General features: G+C 45.6%; 1 protein-coding gene across 1 annotated transcript in view; it reads right to left on the bottom strand.

Annotated features, from left to right (window-relative positions):
- The window catches only part of LOC144134728 (dermonecrotic toxin SPH-like), a 38,266-nt gene that overhangs the window by 5,155 nt on the left and 17,221 nt on the right, over window positions 1-15,890 (bottom strand). The window contains exons 3-5 of the mRNA XM_077667572.1: window positions 11,453-11,587; window positions 3,730-3,855; window positions 1,757-1,997 (exon numbers count right to left, since the gene is read on the bottom strand). Coding sequence (XP_077523698.1) covers window positions 1,757-1,997; window positions 3,730-3,855; window positions 11,453-11,587 — 502 coding nt within the window. The remainder of the gene's footprint in view (window positions 1-1,756; window positions 1,998-3,729; window positions 3,856-11,452; window positions 11,588-15,890) is intronic.

Genomic DNA, 15,890 nt, shown 5'->3' with positions numbered 1-15,890 from the left:
AGGCCCTGCGGTGAAAATCTGCGTCGAAAGCAGATGGCATGGAGGATCTTGCCTGTAGTAATCCGTGGGTCAGATTGTGGACGCATTAGGTTGCGGAGGACGACGTGACGGGCACCGTCGAACGCCATTCCCGCATCACTGAGAGGGACAGCGGTGTCATCGTGGGCTGCCTTGGCAAACTGATCAGACGAATAACTGGCTTCGACGCCATTGTGGGATGGGATTCACTGCACCACAAAGTCAGAACTAGTTCACACAGATCACTGAACTTGTGAAGACGTTGGGAGCAAAAGAGGCCATGGTCATGGGTGCGCAAGAGCGAGAGCTGCCCGTGAGTGAGAGTTGCTTGCGGCGAGAGAGAGTTGTGTATCTTCACACAGAATAACTGCCGCTAGGTGCAGTCCGGCGTGTTCAGCTATGGTCGATGACAAGTGGTGGCTTATAAGGCATTGTCGCTCCACTCTGAGGGCGTGCTTCATACACACTGCAGTAGCAGATCAACAGCGGGCGACCGGACATGACCGCTGGCGGCCATTGTCTCAGATATGCAGCCAATGATGAGGTCCGGTGTCACCCAGTGACCGGGTATCTTCCCCCAGAAGCTTGAAACTGGCGGGTATATCCGAGTTAACGCTGACACAGGACCGAATGAACGCGAAATGGGCAAGGGAAAATGGACAGCTTACAGAATACAGCCACTGGAGTCACATTTTCTTACAGCTCTTTTGTTTTCATTTAATTTAATCTGTTACCACAGGCTGCTCCATCCAATAGTGCCAGCCGCGGAGAATGAAGTCAGGCTGGCCGTGTAAGGAACATGCCCATGATGTCCTCCGCTTCGTGTGAGTGCGTCCAACACCCATGCAGCACTGGTGCCGATGTTGGCGAAGACGAAGAATTACTACGTATCTGGCACGCTTTAAGAACTTTATCGACGGTCTTTGGAAAAAACAGTTCTGCGACTAATCGGGAAGCATGGATTCTGCTACTCAGCCGGTCTCGATGCCGCGGTAGTGGAGTGGCTAGCGACGACGCGCCGACCAGACCTACTGTGCCAGTCATTGGTAGTTTACTTCCACATTTCCTGTTGCCGTCATACCACTGACACCAACAGGAAATAAAATAAAGATAGAAATAAATCGTGACATATTATGGCTCCAGAAGTATTCAAGGCGCAGGATTGAGACAGGAATGAAAACTACGGCTAGGAGTCTCACGGATCAGCTCATCGTTGTTTTCACGTTCGTATCTCTTAACTACCACTGTGACTTCTGTCTTGTTCATTTCTTTTTTGAAACTAGGCAGTGATCTATACTACGGTGCAGCGAGAAGAGCAGTTGTTATCGAAATAATTTTGGAATATTTTATTCTCTATACTAAATTAGTTGAGTTAATTCAACTTAAACTTGCCGCTTGCGAGAGCCCCGCAGATAATGGGCAACAAAAATGTTTCTGGGAAGTATGATAAAAGTGGCCAGTTGAAGAATATGTTGAAGCCTCTAATACTGCCTGTCGAGCAGTGAATGCTGCCGTAAAGGTGTGCTTCTAATTATTTCGCCGCATAGCTATACTCAACGGGTGCCTGTATTTATCAGTAAGGACGTTTTATTCCTTCGCTTTGATACGAACGCCGCATCTGCTGTCAAGCACGGAGACCCTCATCTCGTGTCCAGTGGAGGGCAGCCTTGTAGCGGCCCGTAGCGGCCTTAGAGCCGCTTACGAATAAAGAAGTCTAATGGTAGGCAAGAATCATCACCTGAAAAATCGACGAATCGTGTAGGTGCTGTCAGCCGTCCAGACGTACGCCTTGTCCACGTAATTGCGAGCCGAGGTGTTGTGTGACCGTCGAGCAGTGACGAAGGACATCCGGAACGTGGGGTAGATGTCAATGAAGCGGTTGTTGGTGCCATCACCCTGCCAGCGGTGGCAAGTCACGCCGAGCTCCTCGTACGTGTTCGCAATGGTAGACAGGAAATTGTTCCCGCTGACGTCGAAACCTACGGCAGTATAATGTACAAGGTCGTAGACTGTACGGAAGATACTTGGTTTAAAGGGCGATTTATTTTTCGCACTCATCTAAGCACGGAGCACCAGTAGGTATACAGCCAGCCCCCATTCAAGTGCCTTTGCTGTAAACTCAGCATCCGAATGAGACTAGTGTTGCGCATGCTTTGTGGGGCGCCGGAGCGACCAGGGCTTAAAAAATGAGGCGAGTTTCCTGCAGCATTAAGCTCTTGAAAGAGCACTGATCAAGTCGGCTGAAGTCGAAGGAGCAAGCAGAAAACTCAGTGCGTGCGGGTTAATTAGCTAGGTTCAGCTATAAATCACAGAACATTACGTCATGTGCATTGCGGTGTTCTTAATTCACAGTCTGCCAGTTCAGTGCACACAAGCAGAATAAAAAAAACTACTCCTCTTGAGCATGGTTACCCCATGTTCACATTCTGGTTTGAGATTTATCTTCAGGCAACATACAGAAAATATATCTGCTGTTGATCTGCCCTTGACATCACGCCTGCTAGAACTTATAGCGTCTATAAGCTCTGCGGTCCTAGCATAAAATTAGAAGCGGTATAGATAAATGTCGTCATCTCTTTCGTGGTTGTGATGCATCATCTAAGTAAAATTTATGAGAGGGTGCAGGGAGGAACAGGCAGGCTCTACTTATTCCTTATCTTTTCGTTACAATTTATTGCCTTAAACCGGGATGATTGCCTTACTGCTCCTATTGCTTACATAATGTGGAGAATAGCGTCAAAATAACTACGATTACTGTTTACTATTTATCATCAGTGGCACGTCCACGTTTCTGTGTTGCGTGCACTTTAAGCTGTTATTTGCGTTAATCTAAATGATAAGAATGGCATACAAATTGAGCGTGTTGTTAGCCTTTCCGTCCGTCCAGTGTTCACCGTGTTATCTAAAACTCTCCTAGACCCGCGGTGCAAAACTATAAATCGCTGAAACGCAAGGGTAAAGTGCGTTTTCGCTTTATTATCTTTTTAGCCCGAGTATGTTCACTTTTTTCCTTGTGCTATAGCCACGACAGATATTTCAATGTCATCATTGGCAGGCTATCAATGCGGCTTGGCGCCATGCTATCCAAGGGCTGCATGTCTTAGGGCCCTATCTGCTAGCAACAATCTGTAATGCCCGTAGGTTATTCACAGAACAGAATATTTGAATTTCCAGGAAATACTCTTGAGCTGATTTTAGCACGGCCGTTAAGTTGCTGTGTGATCAAACATGTGAAAAAACTCTCACTAGAACAAGTTATCAGAGCTTTCTTAGCTAAGTTTGAGTGGAAGAGCTTGCTAAGAGAACAAACGAAGCCCCATGGCTCTCTCGCTTCCTAAGTAAATCGAGCTTAGCAGATCAATTATAGAAACAGCCGAAGGAGCGGTAAATGCCTCATTTCTGTCTTAGTTTAATGTTCCTTTTATTCGGAACACTAAACGCCTTCTGCCGTAAAACGCTTTTTAGTACCGGCCAGTCCACGTTACGCCTAAAATCTGCCCCACCAGTTGCTTTTCCTACGAAACATGTTCGGTCTTTGGTCTGTGGGAGCCCCCCGTTGAAGTCTTTCAATTTACAGAGTGATGTACTGGTCGAGATAACAAAGTTCGTCAGCTTCCTTGTTTTGGCACCCTTCCCCACCAATCGGTCTTCTCATTACAAAGAGAGAGAAAAGAACCAGTCATCCATTGAGGTAGAAATAAGTAGTCTTACCCAAGTGGTCAAGCAAGTCAGAGTGGTTATCATGCGTCGACAGCGCATGGAGTGCCCCTCTGAAGACTTCCTTGTCATCCGCGCTGAAGACCGACAACAGCACGTTTACCATGCGACTTGGGGGAACTGGAAAAGGAAACCAAGGTCCCTGAAGTCGTCGCAAACACTTAGAAGGCCTGCAAGTAAATTTGATTTCAATGTAAGCACTGGCTTTAATTGTGCGTCTCCTGATGTCAGCTATATGCTGCAAAGATTTTCTGTCGGAGTCAATATATTGGTGAGGCAGATAATTCATTAGCAAGAGCACAACTCATCAGCGCGTTGGCACTTTAAACCACGTCTGAAAGGCAACTTCCGAACATTTTAGTGAAGTAGCCGATCTCAAGTTTTGATAATGTTATTTTCAAGTCGGACTTCAAATCGCGACGAGACAGGATATGCTGTCAGGACTCCCAATACACACATTTACCAGATCCGAACTTGCAGGGGTAAACTCTAAAATCTTAAAAGCAAACTTGCAATCTTGAAAGTGCATGTCATTGCAACCGTGATCCTTTTATAATAGGTGAACGCTTTCTTCGATTTCCGCTCAACAGTTACAGGGTGCGGCGACATTTTTCCACCGGTGCACGCGCTCTGCGGCGGTTGCATGAAGGATACCTAACACAACAATGGCGCGCGCCGCTTCGCCGGAGCGCTCCCTCCTTTCTTTTCTTTCCTTCCCTTTCTTTGCACCCTCGCAGTGGCAGGCCGTGACTTCGCCTACGGCCCAATGATTGCTGCCAGTTAATAAAACATCTACATTGTTTCTCTGTCTGAGCGCCTATTTCTTTTGTTTTATGGGGTTTTAACGTCCCAATACGACTGAGGCTATGAGGGATGCCGTAGTGAAAAGCTCCGGAAAATTTGACCACCTGGCGTTCTTTACCATGCGCTGACATCGCTCAGTACACGGGCCTCAAGAATTTCGCCTCTATGGGATTTCGACCACCGCAGTCGGGATCGAACCCGCGTCCTCCGGGTCAGCAGCCGAGCGCCATAACCACTGAGCCATATCGGCGGCTGGTCTCAGCGCCAATTATTATTTCTCTTTTCTTCGTAATATTTTCTGCCCCATTTTCCTCAAGCTTTTGGCTTTACCACATGAAACACGTTTTTCTGTTCTGTTCCACTTTCTTGGGTCATGTTTATGTCGCGACAGTATTAAAAGCCCCGTGTCGCAGAAAAACCGGTGACGTCAGCGTCGGCTGTGAGCGGAAAACCCCAGAAGCAAATTCATGAAGAAAAATGGCGAGCATGCAGCGCTATCATGCGGCAAACACAGAAGACCACCTCCTCGCAATGTACGGCGCTGCCCCGACAGATGGCGCGCCAATCGCCCGCTTTTCAGTGCTCTTCGGATTACGCGTGGTGACCGGTACCTGACGAACGGACGACTGCGAGAGCGCCGTGACTACGACAAATCGATTAGTTCTTTCCTTTACTATTTTGAGAGCTTAGATTTAGGCTAGTTTTAGATCTAGGCTAGTTAGGTGAAGGGCTCGCGAAAGAGCAGGTCAGTGACATAACGATCGGGCCTTTTCCGGCCGGCAGCTGCAGATTTGCAGGGCTCATTTGTGAGTTACCTGGTTTAGACAGGTAGTTAGTATTCCTTTCTAGGTGATTGGCTTTGGCGGTAGGCAGAATTTTATTTGAGCACGTGGTTGCAAGTTTTTTTTCTTTTCTAGCATTTTGTGATAGTAATAATAGAGTGCTGCTAAGATGGTCAAGCAACTGAAGGTTAAATGCAAGGAGTGTAAGGCTTCGATGAATTTGAAGGAAACGCGGTTCGAATCTGTAGAGGCGGCCGAAGGCGCGGATTGTATGTGCAATTGCTGCGTATTAAGCGCACGCCTGGACAGGACTGACGAAGCGAACACTAGCCTAGCGGTGAGTATGGATTCCCTAGAAAAAGAGCTGCAGGTAGAGAGGGCAGAGAAGCGGAAACTTCAAGAACAGCTTAGTCAAGTGTTGCAGGCAAAAATGGCTTACACCGCCAAGCGAAGCCACATTGGCGGACGTTCCAGCGCCAGCCACGTGGATGGGGCCTGCGCTGGCATTGACAGCGATAAGGAATTATGTCAGGCAGGTTCAGACAGGAACAGTTACGCACAGGTGGCAGCTAGAAAGTCTGGAGGGCATGGAGAGAAGGGGAACAAGCTAGCTTCCAGGAATGGGGTCGCAACCACAGATAATAGGCGGCATAATAATCCGGAAGTTAGGATGGAAGAAGGAAATAGCCAAGTGCTTTTCGGTGGTGACTCAAATATGAGTAGGTGCAAAAGAACTATAATAGAGCGTGTAATGGGTGATAAGCGGATAGCTGTCGAGGCATTCGCAGGCAGAAAAATGGACACAGTACTGAGAGAGACAAAAAACGAACTTTCTAAGAATGTTGCAGAGCGCAATTTGGTATTGATAGCGGCGGGGCTAAACGATGTCTTGAATGGTGAAGCCGCAAAAGTAGTGGAAAGATTAGAGGAGGGAGTTGACGATTTAAGGGCGATAGCACAGCAAGTCCAGATCGTGGTGTGCACAGTGCCGGAATTGCAAAAACGCAACGAAGAAATTGCCAAGGAAGTTGTGGCTGTTAATCGGGAGATAAGGAGGTTAAGCCAGGAGAAAGACTTTGAAGTGGCATACATAAACAGCGAAGTGCATAGAGCAGGCTTTGGCGGAGGCTTTACACGAGATGGGATCAACTTTAATGGAAGGCCAGGAGCCGAGAACGGGCGGCGCATGGCAGGCCGGGCAGTAGCTTTTTAGAGGGTCCACTGCGGCTCAGGGCATTGGGGTAGGTAGACGCAAAGCAGAAAGTGTAGGATTGGAGGCTGACGACAATAAAATGGCCACTAGGAATTGCTGGAAAAAAACTACAAATAAGATAGTTAACACCAGGATCAGGTACATAAACATGCAAGGCTGTAGAAAGAGAGCGAAGTGGTTAGCGATAGAACAGGAGCTGAAGTACGAAGCAGTAGGTGTATGCGCGCTATGCGAGACATCTCAGGGATCTATAACACCCACCCTTTATTGATGGCTACGTCTGGGAAGGGCGCAACAGAACAACAACAAAGGAAGGGAGGAGTAGATATGCGGATGCATCAAGGAACTAATTGGCAAAGAATAAAGTCGACTTGCAAAGAACATGTCTGGGTATCGGGTACAATTGCCGGTAAAAGGACGTGGCTACGGGTAGTTTATTTAGGGACAGGGAACCAATGCAGGCAAGAGAACACGGATCTCGTTCAGTGTCTCAATGACGATATAAAGCAGTTTGGAGAAGGCGCCGATATTATTCTGTTGGGGGACATGAATGGCCACATCGAGGATCTGGATGGTTTCACAGATTGTAACGGGAAGTTGATGCTAGACTTCTGTGAGCGACACAACCTAGTTATTGTAAATGGAGAAACTAAGCGTGAGGGACAAATGACGCGGGAATCCCGTAACAGGCAGACGGCCATTGACTACTGCCTAATGTCGGAGAGGATCCATAGCAAGCTCGCAATGATGTAAATAGAAGAAGAGGGGAAGTACAGCCTCGGTAGTGATCATAAGCGTATTAGTATACAGTTTGGAGCTCAGCTCAAAAGAGAAATGAAGGGGAGTCAAAAAGAGTACGCAAAATTAAATGAAGAACAAATAGCGCAAATAGCGGCCTGACTAAAGGAAGCAACAGAGACACATCCCATGGAAAAGTGTGATTATAATATGTTAGAACTACTCATTAGTACGAAAATAAAACAAGTAAAAGGAGTAAAGCGCTGGAGAGGAAAGAGGAAGCCACAAAGTTGGTGGAATAAGGAAATTAGGGAGGCCGTCGAACAACGACGGTTGTCATCACGGGAACACAGAGAAGCAAAGAGGGCGCAGTTATGGGTAACTTCTCGTAAAAAGAAACAGCAAGTGCAGGCCCTCCTCCAGGTTAAAAAAAAAGCAGTCCTCTGATCGCTGGCTGGCTGAAGTTCGCGATGCAACTAAAGGAGGGCCAAGAAAATTCTGGAACCATATAAGCAGGCTGGAAAAAGCGAATCACAGAAAGCAGGAACCGATCCACGATGCCGAGGGAAAATGTTTAGAGGGAGATGACGCTGTGAACTACATTTCATCAGTTATAGCTGAGTCATTTAAGAAAGGCGGTAGAGTAATCACCCCAAATGAGGGAGCAACACAGCACAGCACAAAAGAAAACAGCGTGGAACTGACGAATCTTAACTGGAAAAAGGAGCAAACAAATATTCCTAGATGTAAGCCCGCTGGGATCGACGAAATTCCATTCAAGCTAACTAATGAACTTGGCCCGAGAGGCAAGGAAACGCTGATAAAAGTGTTAGAGGCAGTCATAACAAATCAGCAAATTCCGCACAGCTGGAAACAGAGTAAAATGAATTTGATTTATAAAGAAAAAGACAATAAGACGAACATAAAATCCTTCCGTCCGATTACGATAACATCAGTTACATACAGGCTGGCAATGCAGGTGGTGAAATTAAAAATGCCGTCATGGGTAGACAGTAATAGAATACTCTGAGAAGTTCAGAACGGGTTCATAAGTGGTAGGCGCTTAGATGATTGCCTGTTCGTGCGTATACCCAGTGCATAGAAAAAGCTAAGGCGGAAAGCAGACCTCTGTATTTATCCTTCTTGGACATAAGCGGTGCGTACGACAACGTGAACAGGGAACTCCTGTGGAACATATTAAAAGGTGAAGGTGTCGGTGACGAGGTAATTACTTTTCTAGAGGAAATATATTCAGAAAATGAAGTTGAAATAACATGGGAAAGAATTAAGAGTGCAACAACTGTCCAGATACACAAAGGATTAAGACAAGGATGTCCTCTATCACCGCTGCTGTTCATGCTTTATATGATAAGTATGAAATGAAGGCTACAAGGAAGCAATCTAGGTTATGATCTGTCGTACACATTAGGCGGAAAGGTTGTTGAGCGACGGCTACCGGGTTTAATGTATGCGGACGATATTGTACTCTTAGCAGATAGTCAGAAAGATTTGCAAACTTTGGTGAATTGCTGTGGAGACGAAGGAGACAGTCTAGGTTTCTGTTTTAACGCAACTAATTCAGGTGTGATGGTTTTGAACGGTACAACTGATCAAGAGCTTACAATACAAGACCTTGAAATACCCCGAGTGGTCGCAAATACAAATATGTCGGGGTATGGGTAAACAAAGGGCATATGTACACAGAAAATCACGAACAGTCTCTCATAGCAAAAGGGCGAAGAGATACCGGGATAATGAAACATAGGGAATTTTGGGGGCACAACAGGTATGAAGTCCTCAGAGGTATATGGAAAGGAATAATGGTGCCGGAGCTTACTGTCGGGAATGCGGTTCTGTGCTTAAAGGCTGAAGAACAGTCGCGATTAGAAGTAAATCAGAGAACTGCTGGAAGATTAGCACTAGGGGCCCACGGAAAAACCACAAACGAGGCAGTACAGGGGAATATGGACTGGGCAACGTTCAAAGCACGGGAAGCTCAGAGTAAAGTATTATACCAAGGACGCCTGAGGAATTGGACGATAACAGGTGGGCAGCTAAGGTATTTAAATACCTGTACAGAAAGAGCGTTGACACAGTGGTGAGAACGAACTAGAATGCTGGCCAGTAAGTTTTCCAGACACGAGGAAGGAGAAAGATAGAACATTAAACGGCATGCTAAAAACGTCGAAGGTAAAAATTGGATAGATTCAATGAAAAAGAAGCATAGTGTAGAACTATATCGATGCTGGAAACAGCAGATCAGGAAGGAAAGGTTTTGTGATAACTCAAGAGGCAGTGCCCTCCTCTTTGAAGCTAGGTCAGCGTGTCTTGGAACGCGCAGCTACAAAAAGAAATTTAACGAAGAAGATGACACATGTGCTGTGTGTGGTAAACCTGTAGAAACAATAGAACACCTAATCCTAAAATGTGATGGTATCCATCCCGATGTCGATGCAGGCACAGTCGCTCTTCCTGAGGCCTTAGGGTTTAGAGATAACAATAGTCATGTAAATAAATCTGCGGTGGAAATTAGAAAAAAAGCGATTGGAGGTTTGGTGGCTCAAAAGCAGGAAGGTGATATAAGTTTTAAAATGTAGGAAGACGTATTTTAAACAAAATGGCGAACTTTTTACACACACTGCAGAGTTAAAAATAAAGGGAAAAAAACCAGCATGCTGACAACTACCACTGCCCGGTTTCAAAGGGGACGCTCCTACCTTAGATCTTCCCTTCGTCTCGTTTGAGCGCAATGGGGCCGTGCGGGTGCCGTTCCGAGAATGCCCAAATAACCTTGCGTTTAATAAGTTTTCTCGCTCTCTCTCCTAACTTCCAGCGTGCGTCACTCGAACCCTCGTGTTTAGGCGACGCGGCTCCTCTTCACGCTCACAGCGCGATTCCTATGTGCAGCGTCCGATGCGGGACGCCTTTGAATGAAACCTCTTGATATTGAGAGTAGCGGCACGCTTCGCAGGCCATCACGCGCTCGACAGCCCGATGTGTTCGCAGGCACACGTGAGCGCGCCGATGTTCGCACTTTTTTTCACGCTCTAGTATTAAACACAACCACAAGCTGTTGCTGCTTTTGTTCTCTGTTGTTTTAGGTTCAACGCTCCTTCCTGTCTTTCAACGCCAGCAGACCCAGCGCACATGCCTGGACGAAAGGTTCTTGCAAGATCACGATAAGCACCTCACCACCTTCCTTCTCTACGATTTGGCTCCCCTCCAATCTGGACCCTCACCATTGTATTGAAAAGCCCATTTAACCGACCGCATCTGCCAATGCACAGTGAATTCCTCTTGTCGAAACGTTAGCCTGCAGATTGAGGCTTGTCTGAAAATTCTCATTAATCCTTTATTTTACACGAATGTAATTTTTCCTGTTGTCTCTGTACCGTGGCTTTCCAGGTAAGGTATTTTTTGTTTGGTCGCTGTAAGTATTTCATCGCGTACATTGCTCTCTATTTGTTTTAATTGCATGCTTTTATTAACATTCCTGCCTTTGTACTTCCGCAACCCGACCAGTTAAAATCGCGGCAGCCATTTGAAACGAAAAATACACTTGGGACAGAATGGCGTTCCGAGGGTAAGGATTGCAGAAATGTCAGCAAATGGGACGCTCTTGCGCTGTTGCGAATGTATCCACCACTGGCTGCACTGGTCCTTTGTTTCTTGCCTGTGCTCTTGCTGCTCCCTTCAAGATTGTGAGTTGTCCATGCACTTATGAAAGCGTGCTGTATACAAAAACATTTAATAGGTCGTTAAATTCATCATGAGCTAACTGAATTGGCCGATGTACAACAGAGTACATAAAATGCACTAGTTACTTTACGAAGCCTTCAGCTTTGTAGACTGAAAAACTACATTATACCGAGAACTGAGGTCATCCTACAACAACTGGGAGAAACGGATTTTACCACAAAACGGAGCGCCCTACAAACTGGGTGTTTCAGCGAACACTTTCATATATTCGTAAATACAGAGAGTTTGTCAACCTATCAGCGATAGCGGCTGTTACACAGTATAACAATTGTTTGATTACGTAGCTGATGAGGATATCGTGACACCCTCAAGACCTCCTATCTCCGAAGCGCGAGCAAGAGTACAGGAACAAGCATCAAGCCCGTCAAACAGGTGGCGGGAAGGCTTCGAGGCTATCTGAGACAAAGAATGGTGGGCTTGCCTTGGCTCCACAGGTGCTGCATGAGGTTTAGAGCGAGACTCACGCCAGCGTTGTACTTCGCTTGTCTTCCCCGTAGGTTTTCCGTTTTGATGTCAAGGTAGAAGAGAAGCATTTTGTCGCTGTGCTTTCCTCCTTCTGTCGAAAAATAAACACACGAAAGATGTATAAACACGTGGCCGGTCTAGGCGAAGTTGACTTTTCGTGAGCGGTAGCTACACACTAAACGCGAATGACACGAGATGGGGAGGTTTATCAGGGTTCGTCCACTCTCACTCCTCATCGCCAGACGAGAACACCGGTAAAACAGTGCACATGATATCATAAACACCGAAGCAACACCAGCTAGAACTGACGCTGTGCTAACGAAGTCCGCAATCTTTCATCAGCCGTCTCTAACGGAGTGGTTGTCGCCATTTCGAACCTTCCGAACGGTGTAGAAAAAACACCGTACGACAACTGAGACGGAGCGAGGTCGAAATGCTACTGCTGTTCAAAAGAAGGCGCCAGTTAAACTGTGTGCCTTTATCTGTTTAGCTTAGTTCCGGAACGAAGCAGCAAGTTTTGGTTTCGGCCGAGATGCAATTGACAGCAGGCGGCGCAAAGGATCAGAAGACGGCGAGAGGGTCGTGAGGGCGGACGCTGTGACTGTGAGAAACGTAGGCGCTAGGCCTAGCAGCGCCAGGGGGGCGTCTCGGATTGCGTCGCAGAATTGAGCACGGCGGGTTGTCTGCAGCCTCTCTTGGAACGGATGTTGTGAGCGGCGACTTCGCACTTGACACTGCGGCTTTTCGATGCGCGACGGAAAAAGGAAAGATGGGTGCTTAACCGCGTTCACTAAAGTGGATATCGTAAACGACGGCTGAGCTTGCCCCTCGCTCAGGTTTGCGAATGGCGGTGTGGCGCCGTTGTGAGCGAATTGAGACAAGCGCTGGCTTTCCAGTGCCCTTCGCCAGCAGGAGAGAAATTTCTACCGCGACACTGCTGCCCGGAAGGATATTTTTGAATACCTGCCGTCTCACATCCGTCTCGCCGTGATGGTAAGTGATTTTGCGTCTTAAATATCGTTGTACGATTAAGTCGTGAGCAGGCTTGTGTGGAGCACTGAAGCACTGTGCTGCGGAATGGAGCAAAACATTAGCGCAGTTTTCTTAACGACGCGCTGCTAGTGTATGGGTGGTTTTATATTACTATGCACCAGCGCTTGAGCACCTGCATTGTCAGTCAATCCCACTGCCTGCGTTATAAGGTCGCCTTCATTCCGCAAAGCACCGCACGAGCGCAATGTATAAGTCTGCTTGCGTCTGCACTGAAGTACACCTTGCTAGCGGCTGTAGGTATTCGGCATTTTTATTTTAGTGCCCTCCGAAGCATTTGTGTCATTTTAGTTTGGATATGTGCAGCATTTTTGGCCACTCTTAATTTCATGCATGTTCGCAGAACGAGGTATGCGACATCGCTATTAACATAAAAATGCAGGTTGCTTTTTCTAAAATGCCACGGTTCCCCACAAAAAAAAAAACAAACATAATTTTGCTTATCGTGCGCGTCGCAGCAAATGTGCTCAAAGCTTCTGAAGTGCATACTTGTATTCTGCCGTCTTAGATTCGGCCGCCACATTTAGAATTCTAATCTGATTATTTGTTGCTTTCAGTCAATGGCGAAGTCGCTTTGTCACTGGAACACGAGTGAACACGAGAAAGCAACGGCTGTCAGTTCTTGCCTTATGTTCTGCGGTTCGTTGCGGCATAACTTCGATGGGTACAGTATGAACGTGCTTTCACTATTTGTGAAAATATAACAGCTGCTTTAATTTCAAAGTATCACATACTTCATTGCCTTGTTCACCTATCAGTGTTGGTTCAGTAATTCGAACGACATACATTTTATTCATAATGATTTGTTTGGTATCAAACCTGAGTGGACATTGTTCTATCCAGGTGCTTATCTATGAAGAACTCCAAGGTTGCATCAGTTCAATCTACAAGCAGTACCAAACAGTTCAGAGTTAAATCGAAAAGAAAGATGCATCCTGCAACACTTTTAAGTATTTTGTGCAAATGATTGTGGACATAGGCAGGAACTAAAATTTTTGTACGAAAATAGCAACTCAGTATTTATCTGAGCATCTGATGACTACTTTTTAGGCGCAGAATTTACTAAAATTTAGGCATTGATGTCACGAGCTTTAGCAAAGCTTGGGTTTTGTGATTATTTAGTTTAGAATGGGGCTGACAGAAAGCCCTGGTGTTCTGTTATCTTGCAAAGAGGCGGGTTGCAAACAGTGGCAGTGAGGAGCTGCTGACACCCAAGAGATTTTCTTTAAAATTCAGGCATAGTTACTTGTGCAATTAAAAAAAGATAATATTAGGAATAAGGAGCCAGTGTAACTGCTACAGCTATGCTCAGTTCTGAAAATACAGTACTTTCATGACTAAACAAGATAAAGCGTATTGACACGCTGCTATTTTGGGATTCGCATTGCTACTGTCTCATTTTCTTGTGTGTTCACTACCACTCTTTTCAATTAACCAATAATCCAATATTGAGACTGTTGTGGTTTCTTTAGACTTGCACGAAATTATGGAGAGGCGATCACCAATATTAGCTTTTGCGACTGTGGTTTTGTCATTTTATTGCAAATGGTAATGAGGTCTGGATACGGTGCAGCCATTTTTTATTTTCAGTTGGAAAAGAGTGCTTTGTGTTGAAGTCTTCTATGGCATCTAATCACTGTGGAGTGCTACTTTGCAAGCTGTGTACAATGGCGATATGCACTTTGAACAACACCATACCAGTTTTTTATTTTTAGGTCTTCATTATACACACGCAAATATGATTCATGGGCAGTACTGATGGGCAGTTGCTTCCCGGGCTGTTATAGGTTTTGAAAATGTGATTCCCTAGAGAACATTTGCTTCTTCGATGCTCAGCAAAAATTCCTGTAGTCGCCATATGTATCAAATGTCAGGGATAAAGCAAGAGTGGTAGATTTCGTGTGCAGCTGTACCTTTCGAATACGCACTTTGTATCACGCTCTCTTATGAGCAGTGGCTCACCATTGTTTCTTTAGCCTCCAGTTCGATTACAGTTAGACTGTGGCTGCACTGGTTGCAATTAAATGAGATTTAGCAGCTCAGTTGTCTTATAGCTAGAATATGGTTTTCAAATCTATGGCAGGGAGGCCGTTGCCGCATTTTGTTTAACTTTTGCATAGTTGTGGTGGCCCACTAAATGTGATCATGGCTCTAATGGACAAATCATATGTGCAGTCGCGCGTCTGTAATATGGACACTTTGGTTTCCGAGCAAAATTCTCGTAAAGTGATTCACCCATACTAATGAGTCATGAATGAAAACGTTTTGATACAAAATTTGTCGCCAAGGTCTCCTGCACAGAGTGGTGGGCAATCAAGTGGAAGCTAGAGAGTGTTGATAGCTCCAAGTACATTAGCCTGGTTACCATTATCTTTAAAAATCGGCCAGTGACATGTTTGAGCCTTGCATTTCTTTTGCTTTATTCTTGAAAAAATTGGGTTGAGCATGGTTTTTCTATGTAAACTTTCTCACTTTGAGGAGGGGAGACCACCCCCTCATGAATTCATCCCTAGGATAGTGTAGTCATAATGTGCATTATACTGAAATGTGACAATAATTCTTTGCACTTCTACAAGTGTTAGAAATGTCAGTGATATTTCGTTTTTAATTTTGCAGGACCAAGCACTTACAGCATGCCTCCTCAACTATCAATGCGCAGTTTTCCTGTTCGTTGGCCATCACCTTGTAGGGAAAACCTCATCGCTCCTGTGAGGATTCTATTGTTTGCAGCCTTCTGGGTGTTCCGTTTGGAAAATCTAAGGAAGGCACTCTGTCTGTTGACATTTCTCGAGAGTGCTTTTAGAGACTTCGCTTAAGATAAACCACGCTTTGATGGTTTTGAGCTCATCAGTTGTTAAAAAGCACTTCGGCTTTCCTTTACAGTGGCCTCTTCTATCTGCATGTACATGTTTTACATGTCTAGTTTTTTAGTACTGTTTGGAATACTGGTGGTGGAACACAAACTGTGTTGCTATAACTTATCAATGTTAACATGATACAGTTGGCCAGAGCGAAGAAAAAGGAAAACAATATCAGCATGAATCTGTGAGAAAACTGATGTATAGCCTCTGTCAAAAAGTACAGAGCCAAAGGGTTTGGCTTCTAAGCCGTGAAATAAGTCCTCTGAGCATCCATGAATGTCCAAACTTCACGGTGGTCAGGGGAAGATTTTCTGTACTTTCAAGAGATCTAGAATGCTAGCGGTGCCCAACAAGGCTCAGAAGCAAATTCCTTGGGCTCTAAACTTTGACAAAGGCTGTAGTTGCATTATGTTACAGCATGGAAAGACATGACAAACAGGAACAGCAACATTTCGTTGACCCTAAGAATCATCATCCCACTGG

This window comes from Amblyomma americanum, chromosome 5 (assembly GCF_052857255.1).
Source record: "Amblyomma americanum isolate KBUSLIRL-KWMA chromosome 5, ASM5285725v1, whole genome shotgun sequence".
Taxonomy (NCBI): domain Eukaryota; kingdom Metazoa; phylum Arthropoda; class Arachnida; order Ixodida; family Ixodidae; genus Amblyomma; species Amblyomma americanum.
The sequence above is the reverse complement of the archived record's forward strand: the minus strand, read 5'-3'. Positions and strand labels throughout refer to the sequence as shown.